We start from the raw sequence: 17829 nt of genomic DNA on the forward strand, positions 1-17829 counted from the left end.
TGTATTGCTTCAGTGCTGAGAGAAGGCGTTGATGATGAGGCGCACCCTTGACTCGTGGTTCTGAGGAGGCAGCGGTCACGCTTTACCCTGTTAATTTAGAGTATATTGTGCTGGAGAGGGGGTTGCTAAGCAGCCACAAGGGACTGAGTGGGATTCAAACAGTGGGGATTTAGAGCTATAGTGAGCATATCACTGATCTCTTTTTCCATGATGTGATTGTAATGTTTTGTGGATTATGTGAAGATGTGTAGATAGGAAAAACTATTTAATATCATTAGATGGTGATAATATAGATAGATAGATTCTATGGGAGTTTATTTTCTTTATTTACATTTATATACATTCATATATATATATATATATATATATATATATATATATATATATCTGAGTATATCTCTGGACGGTGTTGGACTTGCATAACAGAAGACTTGAGTTCATTCCCTGTCGCCTGCTTTGGGATGATTCTATCCCATGTGTGCTATATAAACCCCTTTCCTATTCATCTCACTCATCCTCCCATTACAGCAAATTTCCCAGCCTCCTGTGTTCACTTTATTTCCTGTTCATGCACTACTCCCAGGTTAGATTCTATCTTTTGGAAAGGGTTGAGTTTCATGCAACTTCAACATGAATAATGTAAGACAATATGGGCCCTAGCTGAGCAAGAAGTAAAAAGAAATCGGTATGTTTAATGCTGTAACATTAAACTGACAATTGTGGATTTTGCAAGCTCTTGCAATAATCTGCAGTGTGGCCTGGGCTAAAATACTAAGAAATTAAGACTTTCTGAGGCAGGTCAGGTTGTGTTGCATGTACAAAATATATGTTGATATAAAGAAATGGTTTAAAAAATATTTTCTAAATCTCAACAAATGATTATGTCCACTGATATATTTACACTTCTGGTGTCCAAACATTGTTCCAGTGGTGTGTAGTTCTGCAAACAAGACAGTGTCTGTCTTAGAAAATCTTACAATGCACTGTTGTGTAGCCTTGAAAGCAACAACTAATACAGGCCCAAACCTTTCAGCAGAGTTGTTATCCCATGCATGCAGTAATAGCCTGTCTACCCTGTTTCCTCTTGCCCAGGAAACAAACATCATATATATATATATATATATATATATATATATATATATATATATATATATATATATATATATATATATATATATATATAACGTCATATTTCCAGATAAAATGGCAGAATTGTGAACAGGGATGTCTTGAGAAACAAATCGTATGTTGTTGTTTTGTCATAATTAAAGTAACACGTTTAAAAACACTCTAATCTCTGTTCTGTTTGAACAAAGTCATTATTTGCTTTGTGTTATCTTTGAAAATGCACATATGGATTTTTTCCTTTCAAACAATGTCCTTAATAAACTCAAACATCCAGAAATCCAGAAAACAACTCTATTACATCCAGAACTCTGCTGCTTGTCTGCTCACTCAGAGTGCTAAATGTTCTTGAATGCACATTTAGACCCAACAATCAATTGCGTGATTTAAAATGATCTATTCTAATAATCTTGGTGTCTGTGGTAGGATACACAGCAGTGCACTCAGACCTCATCATGTTCTCTCCTGGTATCTTTATTTGGGGATCTTTAGTTCTGTAGCTATTCGCAACTTCTTTCATTTTTATTTTTATTTTTTACAGGTAGAAATAAAAACCCAAAACCCAGTTCATCATCTGATCATCGTCACTGCATTATGGATGACTACAATCATGTCCATTCATAATTTATCTCACTGTCCTCTGCCTCAGATGTCTGTCTGACTGTCTGTCTCTTTGGCAAAGGCTCCATTAACAGCTGCAACAGTGGAGCCCCCATGGTGGGCGGCTGTATAAACAATCATGTAAGAGGATGCCGTTTAAATGATTTGTTCACTGCTAATGCTCACTTTGCCTGGATTGCCTCTGTACTTCATACTCTGTTGTCTGGGTCCTATTGGCACCTCTCTCTAAGAAAGTGTTACATTGCACTGGAAGCCAGTACAAAAACTACTAATGACAAAAGAGAAAGCTTTTCAGATACATACGAGCAGCTGGAAAAGTTTACTTTGTGATCTTAACTTAACCTTGATGAGTGTACTAAGATAAAGAAACTGATGGAATATCTTCATTGTATTGGAATATATAACAAAATAAAAACAACTGTTAAAGGACTGTTTATAACAAACAGTAGAGAGCAGCAATACGCCATTGCAGCGTCTAGTCTACCAACCCAAAGAAAAGAAGAAAAAGAGCTTGAACTTAGCTCCAGCACATAACAAGCTGCAGTTACCCCGCATGCCCAGCAGGTAGTGCTGCGTGTTGTAAACAGGTCTGCCATGGGGCTGGCTTGCTCAGTTCTCCATTTTGTATGTTTTTTCCTGGAGGTTAGTTAGCGCCTACTTTCCATAATGGCTAGCTGCGACTGTCCACAGCTCAAACCAGTTTAACGCAGTTTTCTTGCCAATTTAAAGCTAGATCGCACTAGAAGATTGAAAACTCATAAAACACACTCAGCTTGGCGTGTTTTTGTCGTTCTATCAAGCCATGTAGCTTGGATACGACGCGTGAGGAGCAACGTTAACAAACATTGAATCAGTGTTGCTGTTGTGGACTGTTGTCTGCCACTTTCAACCAAAACAATGTTGACAGAAGACCTGTGGACACATGCCAACAATCAGTCATTTCAAGGGTAAATATGAGATTTTGTTATTTACAGATTTGAGTTGATATGTGTGTTGGATAAATACAAATGTAATAATGTAGCAAATGTAACTCTAAATATGCAATTATAAGGACTATGTTGGCTAGCAGGCTAACGTCACTGTCAACGACATTCAGGCTCGCAGACACTTTAACTGTTAGCCACATTCGCATGCTAACAGTTAGCAAGAAGCTAACATTAGCATATCTTAGTTTTGGTTGAACTTTACGGCTCTCTGAGTGTGCTCTGTGGTCGAACCCATGCTATGTGTGTTTACTTTAAATACAGTGTATACAAGGTGAACACTGCTGTTTATGCGCCCATGTTACCATTTTGCTAATTGGAATAGCTAACATATTTTGCTTCGTTAGCTAGCAAGGGCGCGCAGGGACGCATGCTTGACAACTTTCCCCAGTCTTATACCGTATTTACCTAACGTACGTCACTTGCTCACTGCATGTGTACAACCTGAACCCATTGTAAAGTACATTATTGTAGCAGTACAGTGCGCATGTGATAATCCACTTTTACTGTGTTTTAATATGTTTGCTTTGCGGTCTACTTATACCTGTCTGTTAATGCTTTCTGTCTTCCCACCCAAAGATGGATAAAGGTGGAGTGAAGAAGATACCCTATAGAAGAGATGACCATTTAAGCACATTGGTCTACTCTGAAAGCCCTGAGGAGGGAGGTCTGTTGAAAGTGGCTCCTCACAGTGCCATGTCCATCACCTCTGCCACCTCAGTCATTCTTCCATCCAGCCCATTGATGCAGCCAGGACAGGTGCCTAACGGCCTCAGCAAAAGCCCCCTTCCAGAGGAGCTCACATCCGTCACTGCCACTGTAGGCCTCCTGCCTGAAGATCCAGAGCCCAGGGGCCTGACCAAAGATCAGAAGCTTCAGCAGCAACAGTTACTCCAGACACAGACGTCCACAACGTTTGGGCGTCAAAACTTGAGGGAAAATTTGCCCCAGTTGGAGGCCAGTATAGCAGACAATACCCAGTCCTGCATGGATTCACTTATTGGTGGATCAGATCCCAATTTTTTCCACATGAAAACAGAGGATTTCTCCATGGATAAAGGAGACCAGGATCCCACTGACCTTGATCATGCCTTTGATCACATTGGAAAAGATGTGGACGTGAACCAGAAATTTTTCAGTGACAACACTATGGACCTGCTCCAAGACCTCGAGCTTGCTGGGTCCCCGTCAGATTTTTATGTCGGGGATGATGCCTTCTTGTCCACTCTGGCAGACGATTCTCTGCTTGGGGACGTTGGCTCAGAGAGGGACATAAAGCCTACCATGGTTGAGCGCATTAACGGCAGTGGGACAGTCTCTGTTGCTCTAAATGGCAGCTATATGGCTAGTCCAGATCAGTCCAATGCTGGCATATCCACAACTGGCTCCTCAACCCCTACAACCACTTTGTCTGCGTTGGTGAAGAAAGGAAAAGATGCTGGCTTCATTCAGCTCTGCACCCAAGGTGTAATCAAACAGGAGAAGACATCTGCAGGCCAGAGTTATTGCCAAATGAGCGGCATGTCCTCCACAGACATGCCCAGCTCTAACCCCATCTCCATCTGTGGGGTCAGCACTTCAGGAGGACAGAGTTACCACTTTGGAGTCAACACAAGCAGCAGTGAAGCTCAGCAGCAGAAGGATCAGAAGCTAGTGTCCAGCCTGTATCTCCCAGTGACCACCATTGGTGGGGCGTGGAACAGAATCCAGAGTGTGGGGGACAACTCTGCAATGCTCAGGGCCAGTGAGGCTTTCTCAAGCTCTCCCTCTTACCCCACTTGCTTTGCCAGGTAAGAAGTGTAGGCAGTGTGTGGTCCGACCCTTAGTTTTAGTCATACTCACTTGAGTTAATATATTTATGTTCTCATCCAAGTTATGTCATATTATGTCCCCCTGCCTCACCAGATATCTAATGTTCTTTGCTTAAAGACCAGAGGTGTTAGTCCTGAACTTTGCAACATAGCTGTGGCTTCTATAATATTTTAAATAAGCCTCGTCTTGAACCTTATGCCCACAAGTTCTCAAATCCCTGTGCTTAAACAATTAGTCATTTTATCAGTTAGTTGAACAGCACGTGTGAAGTAATGGCAATTTGGGTGACAGATTGTTAACAGATGCTGGTTATTGCTGCTCAATGGTTATATCTGTTCACTTCTCATTTCGTTGCAAACTATATACTTTGGGCTCTTTGACTGTTGGTCAGACAGCAAAAGCAATTTAAAGATGGGATCCCCTCATCAAGCTTGTTGTAAGGCTTTCGTCCTGGGTCCAAATAAGAGTCCTTTTAATGTTGAATATCTGTCTATTCTGATATTTTCTGATATTATATTTCCCCCCCATAATACAGCTGCTCAGTGTAGCTCATTTTACCTGAAGAAGGCTTAATTAATAAAGCCAACCCAATTTAGTTAGCATATGATATACATATGAATAGCACTCTATTAATAAAAGATAACCTGCACCACAGCTTTCCTTGAATCATTTCTTTTTGTATTTTGTATTGTGTCATCTTAGTGTTTTTTTGTTTTTTTATAGTGTCTTCTATTGTCTTGTGTAGTACCTGTGGATAGAGGAGTGTCTGTGTGCTGCTGTACTGCCAGCAAGTTTGGACAGCCTTTCTTCATCCTCAACACAATACTGACGGTTAAATGCAGGTTTTGAGCCACCTGCCTTTAGAGGTATAGCCTAGTTCACATGAGAGATGTCAGTGTGAAATGTCAACCCAAAGACATTTTTGCCTCACTGACTGGGAGGATATCTTTCTATTGGAAGCTGGCTGCTGATTTATGTTTGCCACTTTCTGGTTCACCGGTTTATAACCTTGTGCGTTAGGAAATAGTTTCAGTGTTATGATTGAGTTTTCTTTGACGGTTCATGTAACCTGGGTGCAGTAAACAAAGATTTAACAAAGAGGCTTTATATAGGTACCCTACACAAATCTATTTTAAAAGTGCCTCTGTCAGCCTTTAATTTAAAGACATTGCTTGGGCGTAAGTAACTTGGGATCATCATTATTGTTGACCTGCCATTGACAAAAGTATTAATCATTGCTGTAAATGATTGTAAGTTTATTCTCCCTTGGTTCCATTGGTTATAGTTCAATGTTGTCAGGCCCTGTTATCTGGTTATAAAAAAACAACGTTGGCACTCCTGGATAACGGCTCTCACAAAGGTGGTAATCAGCGAGTGGCGTTCGTCCAGGATTTTTCAGTTTATGAGTTTGTGTATAAAAGGAGGAGGAGGAGTTAGGTAATAAAAAGCCAGTCACATGCAGCACCATCATATAAAACAAGGGTATATAACACATGTTGAAAAAATGAATCCCTACAGGAAAATCTGGACATTGCAGTTTGAAAAAGTAAACAAAGTAAAATATATACATTGTAATGACTAGAGTAGAATAAAAAGTTATAGAAATAGTGGAAAATAATACAGTCATTAAATGCCGGAAATACCAGATCTATAAAGATGTGTTATTTTTAGGACTCTGCATTTTTCTCATGGTCAGACTGGATTGGGTTTGGAACGGAGTACAGGAAATGGTAGATGTGTAAGGCTTGTAGAAAATAAGGTGAATGCATTACCTAACTGTACTGCACATAACTTAGGTACTTGTCAGTGTGAAGATCCACTTTCTTATTTATTTCATCTCAGTTATAGATTTAATCAAGGGGCCTCTTGTGCACCTGACATGAACTTTGTTATATAGTAATTGCAGCAAAAGGAATATGTGACAATAGCAGCAAATTTGATAAATTACTAATAGAAGCATCTATAGCTACCGCTAAGTCCCGTTTTATAGCCACAGTGAAATACTTGGTTGAAACAAACTTCTGCTGTATTTGTGGCTCCATTTTCCCCTTACAGTTGATGGATAAGAAGGTGGACATTTTACACGTTTTGATAAGCCTGAACAAAAACTGCTCCTTATAGGTTTGGTTTGTGGTGTTGGTTACCATAGCGACAGAGCTTGATTTAAAATTCTGCCATCGTCCTTAGACAAACATGCATGAGTTAACCCCTATGTTAGTTATTTAACCCAGTAATCCTGCTTTGTTGGACAGGCTCATGGACTCTACAGGACGTAGCTGCAGCAATAAGCACTTCTATCTTAGACAGACAGATTTCATTTTTTTTCTCTCGGAGTGGACAAGCCTGCGCATGAGTGTGCGTTTATGGCATGTACCACTTGCAATGTGTGATCAAGAGTTTTCCTTCTAACCCAGATAGCGTTTATTATTATTTTTTACTTTCTTTTACTTTTCAGTTTAACAGCCTGTTTGACCTGCTCAGACTCTCAATAGGGGTTCATGTGGTTGTTTTGGGCAGATCTCTTTGATCCTCCAGTTGCATTTTTCCTAAAATAACCCTAAGATGTGCACGTCTTTACTTGAAGCAGATCAAATTCTGTACTAGAGAAAAGTGAAAAAAAGCATGTTCCACTGATTTACTCATGTGATTTTGCTTAATCTTAATTTCTGCTGGGAGTTGCCATTTAGATCAATGAAGAGTATAGAGACATAGTATTTGGACTCCACACGCCCCCACAAAGTGTCTTTTGTACAGTTATTACTCTGCTGCCCTGTAGAGTTTTAAGCTCTTAACGTGGCTTTGGGATCCAGTCGTAAAGTGACTGAATAGAAATTCTTCACCAACAGTGGTGTGGCAGTCACGCGTCTTAAAGGCTTTTTTGTTTGTCTCTTCTACATTCAAGCCTGTATGATGAACATCATCTGACAGGGAGTGATCAGCTCAAAGATTGGCATGCAGAAATGTGTCATGCCAGCAAGGACACAGATGTGGTTGTGGTGTTTTTGTTGTTTGTGGAAATTATGCTTGGTACTTCACAACTGTCTGACAGCCGTCCTAATGCCAAAGATGCCAAAGACGCAAGATACACCTTGTGTGTGTGTGTGTGTGTGTGTGTGTGTGTGTGCGCCCAGATAATTGTGTTTGGGTGTGTGGCTGTTTGTATTGTGGCTTATCTGTGTGTGAGCTTAGCATTTCTCTGTGTGTCTCTCTAGTGATTAGGAGTTTGTTTTTGTGCGGTGCCTGTTCGCCTCAACCTGTGTGACATTTAGCGGCTTCAAATTAGCAGAGTGCTGGGCTGTGGTGGCTCTGTGGTTGGCATCAGGTCCCCATCTCCTCCAGCTTCTCACGCAATGGTGCTGCTGCTTCCTGCTGAGGCTCAAAGGACCTTGCATGGCACGGAGTACCTGACCTGTCATAGCCCCACAGTTTGCTGCTTTGCACTGTGCAGGTCTTTTTTCATTAGTCCGTCTAGCTGGGACTCGCAACATTACACACATCAACCAATTCACTAGTGGTTTAATCTTCCATACCTTGGCTGTTCATATTATGCATTACAGTTAGAGACGTTTCGATACAATTTTTTTATCTATGTATATATATATGTGTGTGTGTGTGTGTGTGTGTGTGTGTGTGTGTGTGTGTGTGTGTGTGTGTGTGTGTGTGTGTGTGTGTGTGTGTGTGTGTGTGTGTGTGTGTGTGTGTGTGTGTGTGTGTGTGTGTGTGTGTGTGTGTGTGTATTCAGCCGTATACCACTAACCCTGTATAGATGTGATATTATTGCTATCATTGTTGTATGGCCTGGCTCAGGTTAAACATGAACAAATACATACACAGAATGAATGTTGAACGAATAGAACTTTATTTTATTATCTAGTTTCAGGGCACTAACCCTAACCCATCAAGTTACGTGGTATCAGATTGGTGCATAGACTCATGCCACCATACCACCATTTTAGGCAGTATCGGAGGCATTTCCGATAGTGTTACCGGTATCGGAACAACTCCAATCACAGTTTTACGGTCTGACTTACAAACATCAGGTTCTCACACAATAAAGAATGCTTCACCTTGAGTAATGCTGTGCTGTGTTCCTATTTTGGGAAATACACACCCTCATCATATAATAACTGGTTTTGATGTGGCATATTATCATTGTGTTGCCCTCAAAGAAAATGACCTGCATTGAATGGAGAGAATAATACAGAAACATAATTCCCATAACAGATTATCACGCTCATTAAGTAGGATTGTGTTTTGTGCCTTTTGTCTTTAGCGTGGCCTTTCCTCCTCCACCTGTGATCATTTTCCTGCGGCCTGGAGGTTTGTCCTTACATTTCAGGCGAAAAAATCTTTTTAACATACTGTAGATCAACATGTCACAGGACTCTTGAGTACTGGCTGCAGGTATTCTCTGGCTGCAGTTTGCTGCCAAAAGTTAAACCCCAACTTTTAGTTTGGCGGATAATCAAAGGGCTGCAGCATGCTGAACTCGGAGCAGCCATCGTAGCTTTCCAGAGACATTGCATGGCAGCTCAGCCACAGGCTGCTCTTCGCCACTGCTTGGTGTGTTTTTGGCCTGCTCGTGAGTTTAGCCTGTTCCCCCTTTTTGTTTTTTTTATCCTCAGGGCTCTTTGACAAAATAAATGTTTCGGACCGTATGATCTATAAAAACTTTATTTATAATCAAGCGGCAACCTCCGGTGCTGAACAATAAAGCCAATGCCATTTGAGGCTGGCTCTAAAAGGGAGTCAATCCCCATAGACCCTCATGTTAAAATGCAACTTTACAGCTGACTTAAACATGTTTACAGCCTGGTACACTTCTTTAAATTATATTCAGGCTTAAAGTTCAGCATAATTAAGGGCGTTCCACTTTGAGTGACCGGTGGGCTGCTGTCACAGGAGGCGAGCACAGACTGTAGGCTTCATTCAAACCTGCCTCAGCTTCATCCACGCTCCACCTCTTTGACCATTTTTGGATTAGCCGGCGTCAGGCACTGCCAAGATGGCAACAGCAGGAGCCACTGCGAGTCGCCCACTTTGAGCTTCATTTTGGCTCTCTAGAAATCTATGGGTGACGTCCCAAAGACTACCTTCATTGTTTTATACAGTCTGTTTATAATGCACACTGATGTTGCTGAAGTTCTTGGAGGCTGTTGACTTGTAATGGAGGAACATTGTTTGCAGGAGTAATAAAACTGGCTCACTGAATAGAGCTGTTCTCACATTTAGACAAAGCAGTATTGTGTAGCTTCTGCATCTAGTGTACTCTTTATGTGCATGTTTGAGTAATGTATGGTTGAGGTTCACACAAATAAAAGGCCTTTCATTCAAGCTTTCACTGAAGTCATTCATAGAGATGGATTCATAACTTTAGTTCAGTTTTTTATGCCTCTGCGCCAGCGACAAACCCATTTCTCAGGAACAGGAGGGGAGACATTTGGTCGGATACTGAATTAATGATACTAAACTTGGATGCCCACCTTGAAACTGTGGTGATTAGGGCTGTTGGACAAAAATACCGAAATTAAAATATAATTTGAATAGTAAAAAAATTGATACTAATCGAATGCTGAAATTACTATTCAAATGTGACTTTTTTTTGTAAATATGTTGGCAAACGTTTGCTAATCTCCCCCTTCTCGCCTTTGCCTACCCACATATGTCACGTCTTATGAACAACAACTTAACAGGAGTGAGAAACACAAGGCATTGTGAGGTCTAAGCTAACGTTACGTACCGAGTAACGTTAGTACAACATTACGGAGCTAAAGTTAAGTACCGATTTAACATAGTACAAGGGGGAGTGACAGGCTGCGGCTGGAAATCGTAACAAAGGAAGGAAAATAGTTTTAACATGACTTTAAAATCGACATCCACCGAGCCAAAGTGCTTATGTTAACATTAGTTAGCAGCTAAAAGTAATGTTAGCTGCCCTCACAGCTGTCAGAGTTAGCTTTGACTTCATATATTACCTTCTAATAGCTGTATTCTCAGTAACGTGACAATCTGCAAGAAACGGGTTGCTTTTAAATCACTAAAGTGACAGCACGGTTTGGCTTGGTTATTACTGGAGTTAGCATCGTTTGTTACTTACCTAGTTTATGACAAATTGTTTTTGGCTGTACTTTCTAACATGATGTCATTGTGCTAACCGAGCACCGTTAACCTTTACAGCAGAGCCGCTTCAATACACTTGTTAGATAATGTTTCATTACAAAGTTCAATGTTGATTTGTGTTTGTCGCTGTGTGCTCATTGTGGAAAATGAAAGTAAACAAAATTGCGTGCAGGTCCCCTCAAGGCGAGGCTGATGTTAGAAGTCACTCTAGTGGACATAACGTGTAACAACAACTACATGCTTATAGTATATAGTGGCATTGACAATGCATAAGCCTGAGTAGTGTAGTACATATTATTTAACAGGCTGCAATTGAGCATTACATATTTGAATATAAAAGTTTGAATGGTATTATTGAGGAAGATTGACAGCTCTAGTGGTGATTGTATAGCTTTTCTGTGCTGCCTGGTTGAAGATGTGTTTGAAACATCCACGTTTCGCCAAAAAATACATCTAATTCCTTTATTATAAAATTGCTTCAAAGTCCTCACTGCATATATTAAATGAGTCTGGACAGACATGCATTTGGGCTGTCAACGAATATTAAATAATCTATTATATTACTATTATATATCAAAAGCTGTGATGGGCATTCTTTACTGTTTTCTGACATTTTAAGGACCAAACAATTTGACTCATTTAGAAAATAATAGGCAGATGAATTAATAATGAAAATGTTAGGTGCAGCACTTATGTTAACTGACTGTTAATAATGCATATCCGGGCTGAACGATGCAGTGCCTGGGCAAGTTTAAGAGCACATCCAGCAGTGTCTTCGTTAAGGTGGTGAAACTCCAGAGAATTTCACATGTGGTAATATTGAGTCAACTTTGGAAAATGACTTATGACTCACTGCTGAATGAAGTTTGGGAAGAAAAACACTTGAAATAGACCGTTTACTGACTTCTTTGTCATAGCAAACGCTCCTACAATCTCTGAATGTTGATTTCCTCACAGCGTAACATTAACAGCTAACATACTTACAATGCAAAACTACATAACTATCTATGTAAACATACTATATGTATATAATATATATAATACTCTTTGTGATGTCTCCTACTGAACTATGAAATGTAGGCATGAATCCTTCCCCCGGGGCTGTGTTTGACAGCTGCGCTGCCTGCAGGACTTTGTACCAACCTGTTGAATGTGTGAGTGTCAGATGTATTAACTGTGGTTTGGTGCCTAGTTTGATACATGAGTAGTTTATATATATATATATAAATAAATAAGTGTGTATTTATATAAAGCCTAGTAGTCTTGGCTCTCAGTGTTGGCTCTGTGTTTTGAGAGTAATCTGTGGTCAGAGTCGCTATTCAGTGTTGATCTAGCACGCCCCTCTTTCTTCTTCCCCTGTCTTTGCTTTCTTCATCTAAGCTTTCAGCTGCTGTAAATCACCTTTTTATATTTTGTGTCTGACATGCATGTCTGTTAGCTTTCTGTATTATGCATGAGTGTGTAGATGTGTGCATGTGGGTGTGTCATGAGCGCTGTGGCAGGCAGGCGGACCACAGAGGGCTGCCATGAAGCTCTCACTCTCCTGACCTACTTTCCCTCAAGCCTGCCCACAGCTGGCGCTGAGTTAACGCACCAGATCAAATGCTAACCATTCCAGGCCTTTTTCAGTTATTACCGCATTCTCCTTTAACAAGGTTTCTGTATTTAGTTTTTTTGTGTTTTGACACTGAATAGGCTTATATAAATTCCCCATATTGAGGTTAAGAGGATGTAGCTAAGTCTGTGAGTTGTTTGTGCCCTTCTTCTTACTTTTGTGTGCAGTCAGCAAAGCCAAACTTTGGGAGTGGGTTCCTCCCACATCCAGTGGTATACGGCACTATGCTTATGCACACAGTAGCAGCAGCAAACCTCCAATTAATTTTACAGGCTAGGAAGCCACCTCCCAACTACACACAGTCACTAACGGTTCCTATTATGGAAACTAATATGAAAAGTCAAATCCTTAGGGGTATTTTTCTTGTGCTCAGCCAGGATTAGTCTATTCCTTTACTGTTTGAAACAGCAGTAGCTGCATTTGGCTACAAAATGTAGTTGTTATAGCGGGTTTGTCAATACAGCATGGAGGAGGATACAATGGCTCTGAGTGACACTGACGGATCATCCAACGTGTCACATGGAAGTGTATCTCACTAATGGCTTTTTTCATGAACCAAAACAATGGCCATAACAACACTTCATGTCAATGTAAAACAGCTCCAAAGGGTACTATATAATCCAGTGTATTAATTTTCTCTGGCAGCATGGCTTATGTTTAATGAATATGTTGCACTAATGTCATGTAAAAAGACATACTGTCTGTTTATATTGGAGGGCACAGGAGGCAGATATTTTAGAGAAGTCCAGCCCAGTCTTTGGCCAAACAAACCCAGTCTCTCCACTCCCTCATAGAAGCTGCGTTGTTGTTCTGCATGCAAGAATGATTCAGAGCGTGCAGACCAGTTCCCCTTTCTATTTTAGTGGCCCTTACCTCAGGGAAGGAGCACTTCCTTCGCTCTCCTCACGCTCACAGAGTTTTGATGAAAATGATGAGATGTTTGTGCAATGTTCATCCATATCAGTAGCAGTGATAATCTTTACAGTAACACATACATCAGGTTTTTAAGCATGCAGTCACCCAGTCTGATCCTTATTTTACTATATTATTATACTATTTCCAGTTTTATTTAGGAGCTTGACCTCACCGCATGTGAGCCAACCAGAGACAACCAGTTGAACAAAATGATTGTTCATATTTTTCTCTAAAAAAAACTAATTAAAAGTGGCTTGGCCTGAAGTAGGTCATGTAGGATGAAGTAGAATACAGTAAATGCACAAGCACAAAATGATCTACCTCACCTAAAAAGAAATAGCTGGGCATTGCGATGATATAGCTCTAACAGGTTCTCGTCTGAATTGACAAATAGGCTGGGGTATATAGAGCAGGGGCCTGCCAAGCTACTTGTGACACTCATGGCTAAAAGGGATTATGAATTGTTAAGCAGGGCACTGGGTCACCAGCATTATCGTAAGTGCTAGAAGTGGCTTGCCTCACTAAAACCCAGGCTGATTGATTACACTCCTACAGACGTAAGCACTTAACTTTCTCAGCACTGCTCTCGTTGAAGTCAAGGCCCATCTCTGGGCGTCTCTGCCTTTTGTGCTCTGACCGATAGTTAACTCTGAGGGAATGTGAGAACTTCCTGTCAATGGCAAACACTCAATTCAACAGATGGTTTCAGAAAGAGGAAATTCAGTCTCCCCACACTGCCTTGCAGCTTTGATTGGTTTGTGTCTGACAATCCCCCAAAACAGTTTTGTAACTTGTTTTACAGCTAAGTGTAATGTCATCAACGGATTCTAAATTGAGCTTGGAGAAAACACTGAAAAGCAGTGACTTCACTTCAGGCTTACTTTGGTGTTGTAAACGTATAGCGGCGTGCATGTGCACCATATAAATCTGTGTGTGAAACAGATGGCATGCTAGTTACCTCATCACAACGACACAGCTTTTGTATGAATCGTATACAGTGCCTTGCGAAAGTATTCGGCCCCCTTGAACTTTTCGACCTTTTGCCACATTTCAGGCCTCAAACATAAAGATATAAAACTGTAATTTTTTGTGAAGAATCAACAACAAGTGGGACACAATCATGAAGTGGAAGAATTTATTGGATATTCAAACCTTTTAAACAAATAAAAAACTGAAATATTGGGTGCAAAATTATTCAGCCCCTTAAGTTAATACTTTGTAGCGCCACCTTTTGCTGCGATTACAGCTGTAAGTCGCAGGGTATCTCTATCAGTTTTGCACATCGAGAGACTGACATTTTCCCATTCCTCCTTGCAAAACAGCTCGAGCTCAGTGAGGTTGGATGGAGCGTTGTGAACAGCAGTTTTCAGTCTTTCCACAGATTCTAGATTGTCAGGTCTGGACTTTGACTTGGCCATTCTAACACCTGGATATGTTTATTTGTGAACCATCCATTGTAGTTTTGTTAGTTTGTATTGTTGTTGGAAGACAAACTCCGCCCCAGTCTCAGGTCTTTTGCAGACTCCATAGGTTTTCTTCCAGAATGGTCCTGTATTTGGCTCCATCCATTTCCCATCAATTTTAACCATTTCCCTGTCCCTGCTGAAGAAAAGCAGGCCCAAACCATGATGCTGCCACCACCATGTTTGACAGTGGGGATGGTGTGTTCAGGGTGATGAGCTGTGTTGCTTACGCCAAACATAACGTTTTGTTGTTGCCAAAAGTTTGATTTTGGTTTCATCTGACCACAGCACCTTCTTCCACATGTTTGGTGTGTCTCCCAGGTGGCTTTTGGCAAACTTTAAACAACACTTTTATGGATATCTTTAATAAATGGCTTTCTTCTTGCCACTCTTCCATAAAGGCCAGATTTGTGCAGTATACGACTGATTGTGTCCTATGGACAGAGTCTCCCACCTCAGCTGTAGATCTCTGCAGTTATCCAGAGTGATCATGGGCCTCTTGGCTGCATCTCTGATCAGTCTTCTCATTGTATGAGCTGAAAGTTTAGAGGGACGGCCGGTTCAGATTTGTAGTGGTCTGATACTCCTTCCATTTCAATATTATCGCTTGACAGTGCTCCTTGGGATGTTTAAAGCTTGGGAAATCTTTTGTATCCAACCGCTTTAAACTTCCACAACAGTATCTCGGACCTGCCTGGTGTGTCTTGTTCTTCATGATGCTCTCGCGCTTTAAACGGACCTCTGAGACTATCACAGAACAGGCATATAGAGACTTGTACACACAGTTGCTTATTGCTAGCTGCGGTCCCACGATCTGGAGAGTGCTACTATAAAGCGATATTGCACTTTTTTTTTTTTGTATGTTGCCACGTTGTTTTTCAAACTGAAAGGAAACGCATTTATCGTATGACCATTAGCCCAGGCTGTGTTTTCTGGAGGACTGTTGGCTATGGTATTCAGATGTGCTGGCTGAGGGCAAAAATTATTCTTAGCAACTAAATGCAAACTAGGAACCACGATGCCTTAACATTCAAGGTTTGTCACAACACTGCCAAGACTAGCCTATACGTAGACAATACATTTTGAATTACTGCCCATCGTTAAATGGTTACAGTAAAGCTGTGTTCCAATAACTGATTTTTTATTGCATCAATTGCCTTTTTTGGCAACTCGAGGGCAGTGGATCAAGCTGTAAACACAACATTGACAATATGATCACATTAGGGGTAGACGGGAGACTGGAGACGGGGGTATGCAGTCCATCAATCAGTCTACGGACTTTTGCCCGTGGGTGAGTGATGATTTCGTGTAGTAAACTTTAGCTTAAGTTTACTGATGTCTGTCTATCAGTCAGCCTGACAGGCAGTTAGCCAGCAGCTGTGCACTCTGCTGACAGACGGCAGAGATGTTTATGGAAAAGTTGGATAATCACATCAAATAAATACTTATAAAGAATATATACCGTACATATAATTTGAAAGGCCTGGCAATTATAAGTTATCAAGGCAAAGCTGTTACTTAAAGTTGTCAGGTGATTTGCAAAACTTGTTGTATATTTATGATTTGCCAGTTTCCTTTGGCATATCTGGTACCAATTTAGTACCGGTTGTTGATTCCCATCCCTAGTTAGCTTTTTGTCTGTGGCATTGGGTGGTAGCGTACATTGGGTTTTTCCAGAGCTTTTATGCAGAAAACATCTGCTGCTGCTGCTGATGGGTTTGGTGGGACTGAACCAAATTATAAAGTTATGGGCTGTAAAACCAAAACAATGCACTGAAAGATGCTAAATCACTCTGAGGGAAAGGGAGTTGGGTGATTATACTCTGTTGGATCACCAGTGTTTCCTCCTAGGATTTTTTTTAGAAGTAGGGGCAGATCTGTCGGAACCCCCCGTCCCGCGCCCCGCCGGCAAATGTTTTATGTATTAAACGGAACGGACACTTCGCTGCAACACAAACAAATATATTTATTCACCTCTATTCACACACAATGAGGCATATTTTGATTTTGATTTGAACTGTAGGTCTACAAAATGAATTTTACAAGACATTCTTCATAAGGAAACCAAAACCCGAAGTAGGCTATAGTATGAAACCATTCATAATGAAACTAATTGCATATTTGCCTCAGTGGCAGAGTTGGCAGCCTTGCTGTGTGCATTTGATTTTTCTTGGCTTTTGGAAAAATAACTCCAAGGCTCGGTTATAGGGGAATTCAGAAAGAGCTGGCCCATTAATGCTGAGTAGCATACATGCTGCTAGATGGTAACCCTGTGGCCTGGATGGTCATTTTGACCGTTTTGAAATTTATATGTGTAATAACTTTGCTAAATAAAAAAAAAAATACAATCCTGCTGGTACCTGACTTTTCCTAAAATAGTCTGTATTTTCATTTAAAATTGTTTTTAGGCTATAAACATTACACAAAAGGCAAAGAAAATACAATCACTTTTACCTATTTTGGCCATTTTCGCGGTTTTGTTTTTAATCTTTTGCGTGGTTGAAGATGCATCTTGGTTTCTTAGTAATAATCATAGTCTCTGTCAGAGAAACGTAACTAGCGGTCTCGAGTAACAAGTGTGGGCATTAAGGTGGTAGATTAAGTGGGCAGAAGAGAGATAGAGAAAGAGGAAGTCTTGTGTAGAAGTGTTGTAGATGCAACCGGAGCAGAGTTAGTGGTTATTCATTTTATAACGTTGGCCCTGGAGGTAACGAGTCTCCGCTGGTTTTCTGATCATGGTCGGAAACGAAGCGATCAGGAGAGGTTAACCCATTGGACATTTTAACAGCTTATTAACGTGCGCTTGTTTGCCCATGCACTGATGTGCTTATCTGTTGACATTTCCGAATGCCTTCCTACAGTTGCTTAATAAAAAAGGGCTTTCCACACAAACAAACGTAGCCTACATGTGTCATTAGTATGAGGAAAAAAATGAGATTTTAACTGCACTGCAGCAGACACCAAAACGGAGGCAGTGCCAGTTAGGTTAGGTTATAAATGTTCAAATAACATAGCCTATTTAATTGTTATTTGGCTGGAATTATGTTGAATGAATTTCCCCCAATATGTTTCGGGACATGAATGTATGAAATAATCACGGTTTAGCCTGCTATGCCATGATATGATATCAAGGGCGTTGTATTGAATCAACCGCCACGTGCAATTTAGCTAGCAG

The 17829-nt window shown here is 40.7% G+C and overlaps 1 protein-coding gene across 2 annotated transcripts in view; it reads left to right on the forward strand.

Annotated features, from left to right (window-relative positions):
• The first annotated feature begins 2344 nt into the window (after positions 1–2344).
• The window catches only part of nr3c1 (nuclear receptor subfamily 3, group C, member 1 (glucocorticoid receptor)), a 30856-nt gene continuing 15371 nt past the window's right edge, over positions 2345–17829 (forward strand). The window contains exons 1-2 of one of the 2 annotated variants that reach the window (XM_039813176.1): positions 2345–2693; positions 3309–4519. In XM_039813176.1, the coding sequence (XP_039669110.1) occupies positions 3309–4519 (1211 nt within the window). In that variant the 5' untranslated portion in view covers positions 2345–2693. The remainder of the gene's footprint in view (positions 2694–3308; positions 4520–17829) is intronic. The other variant, XM_039813175.1, reaches the window with a different exon arrangement.

Source organism: Perca fluviatilis, chromosome 10 (assembly GCF_010015445.1).
Source record: "Perca fluviatilis chromosome 10, GENO_Pfluv_1.0, whole genome shotgun sequence".
NCBI classification, from domain to species: Eukaryota; Metazoa; Chordata; class Actinopteri; order Perciformes; family Percidae; genus Perca; species Perca fluviatilis.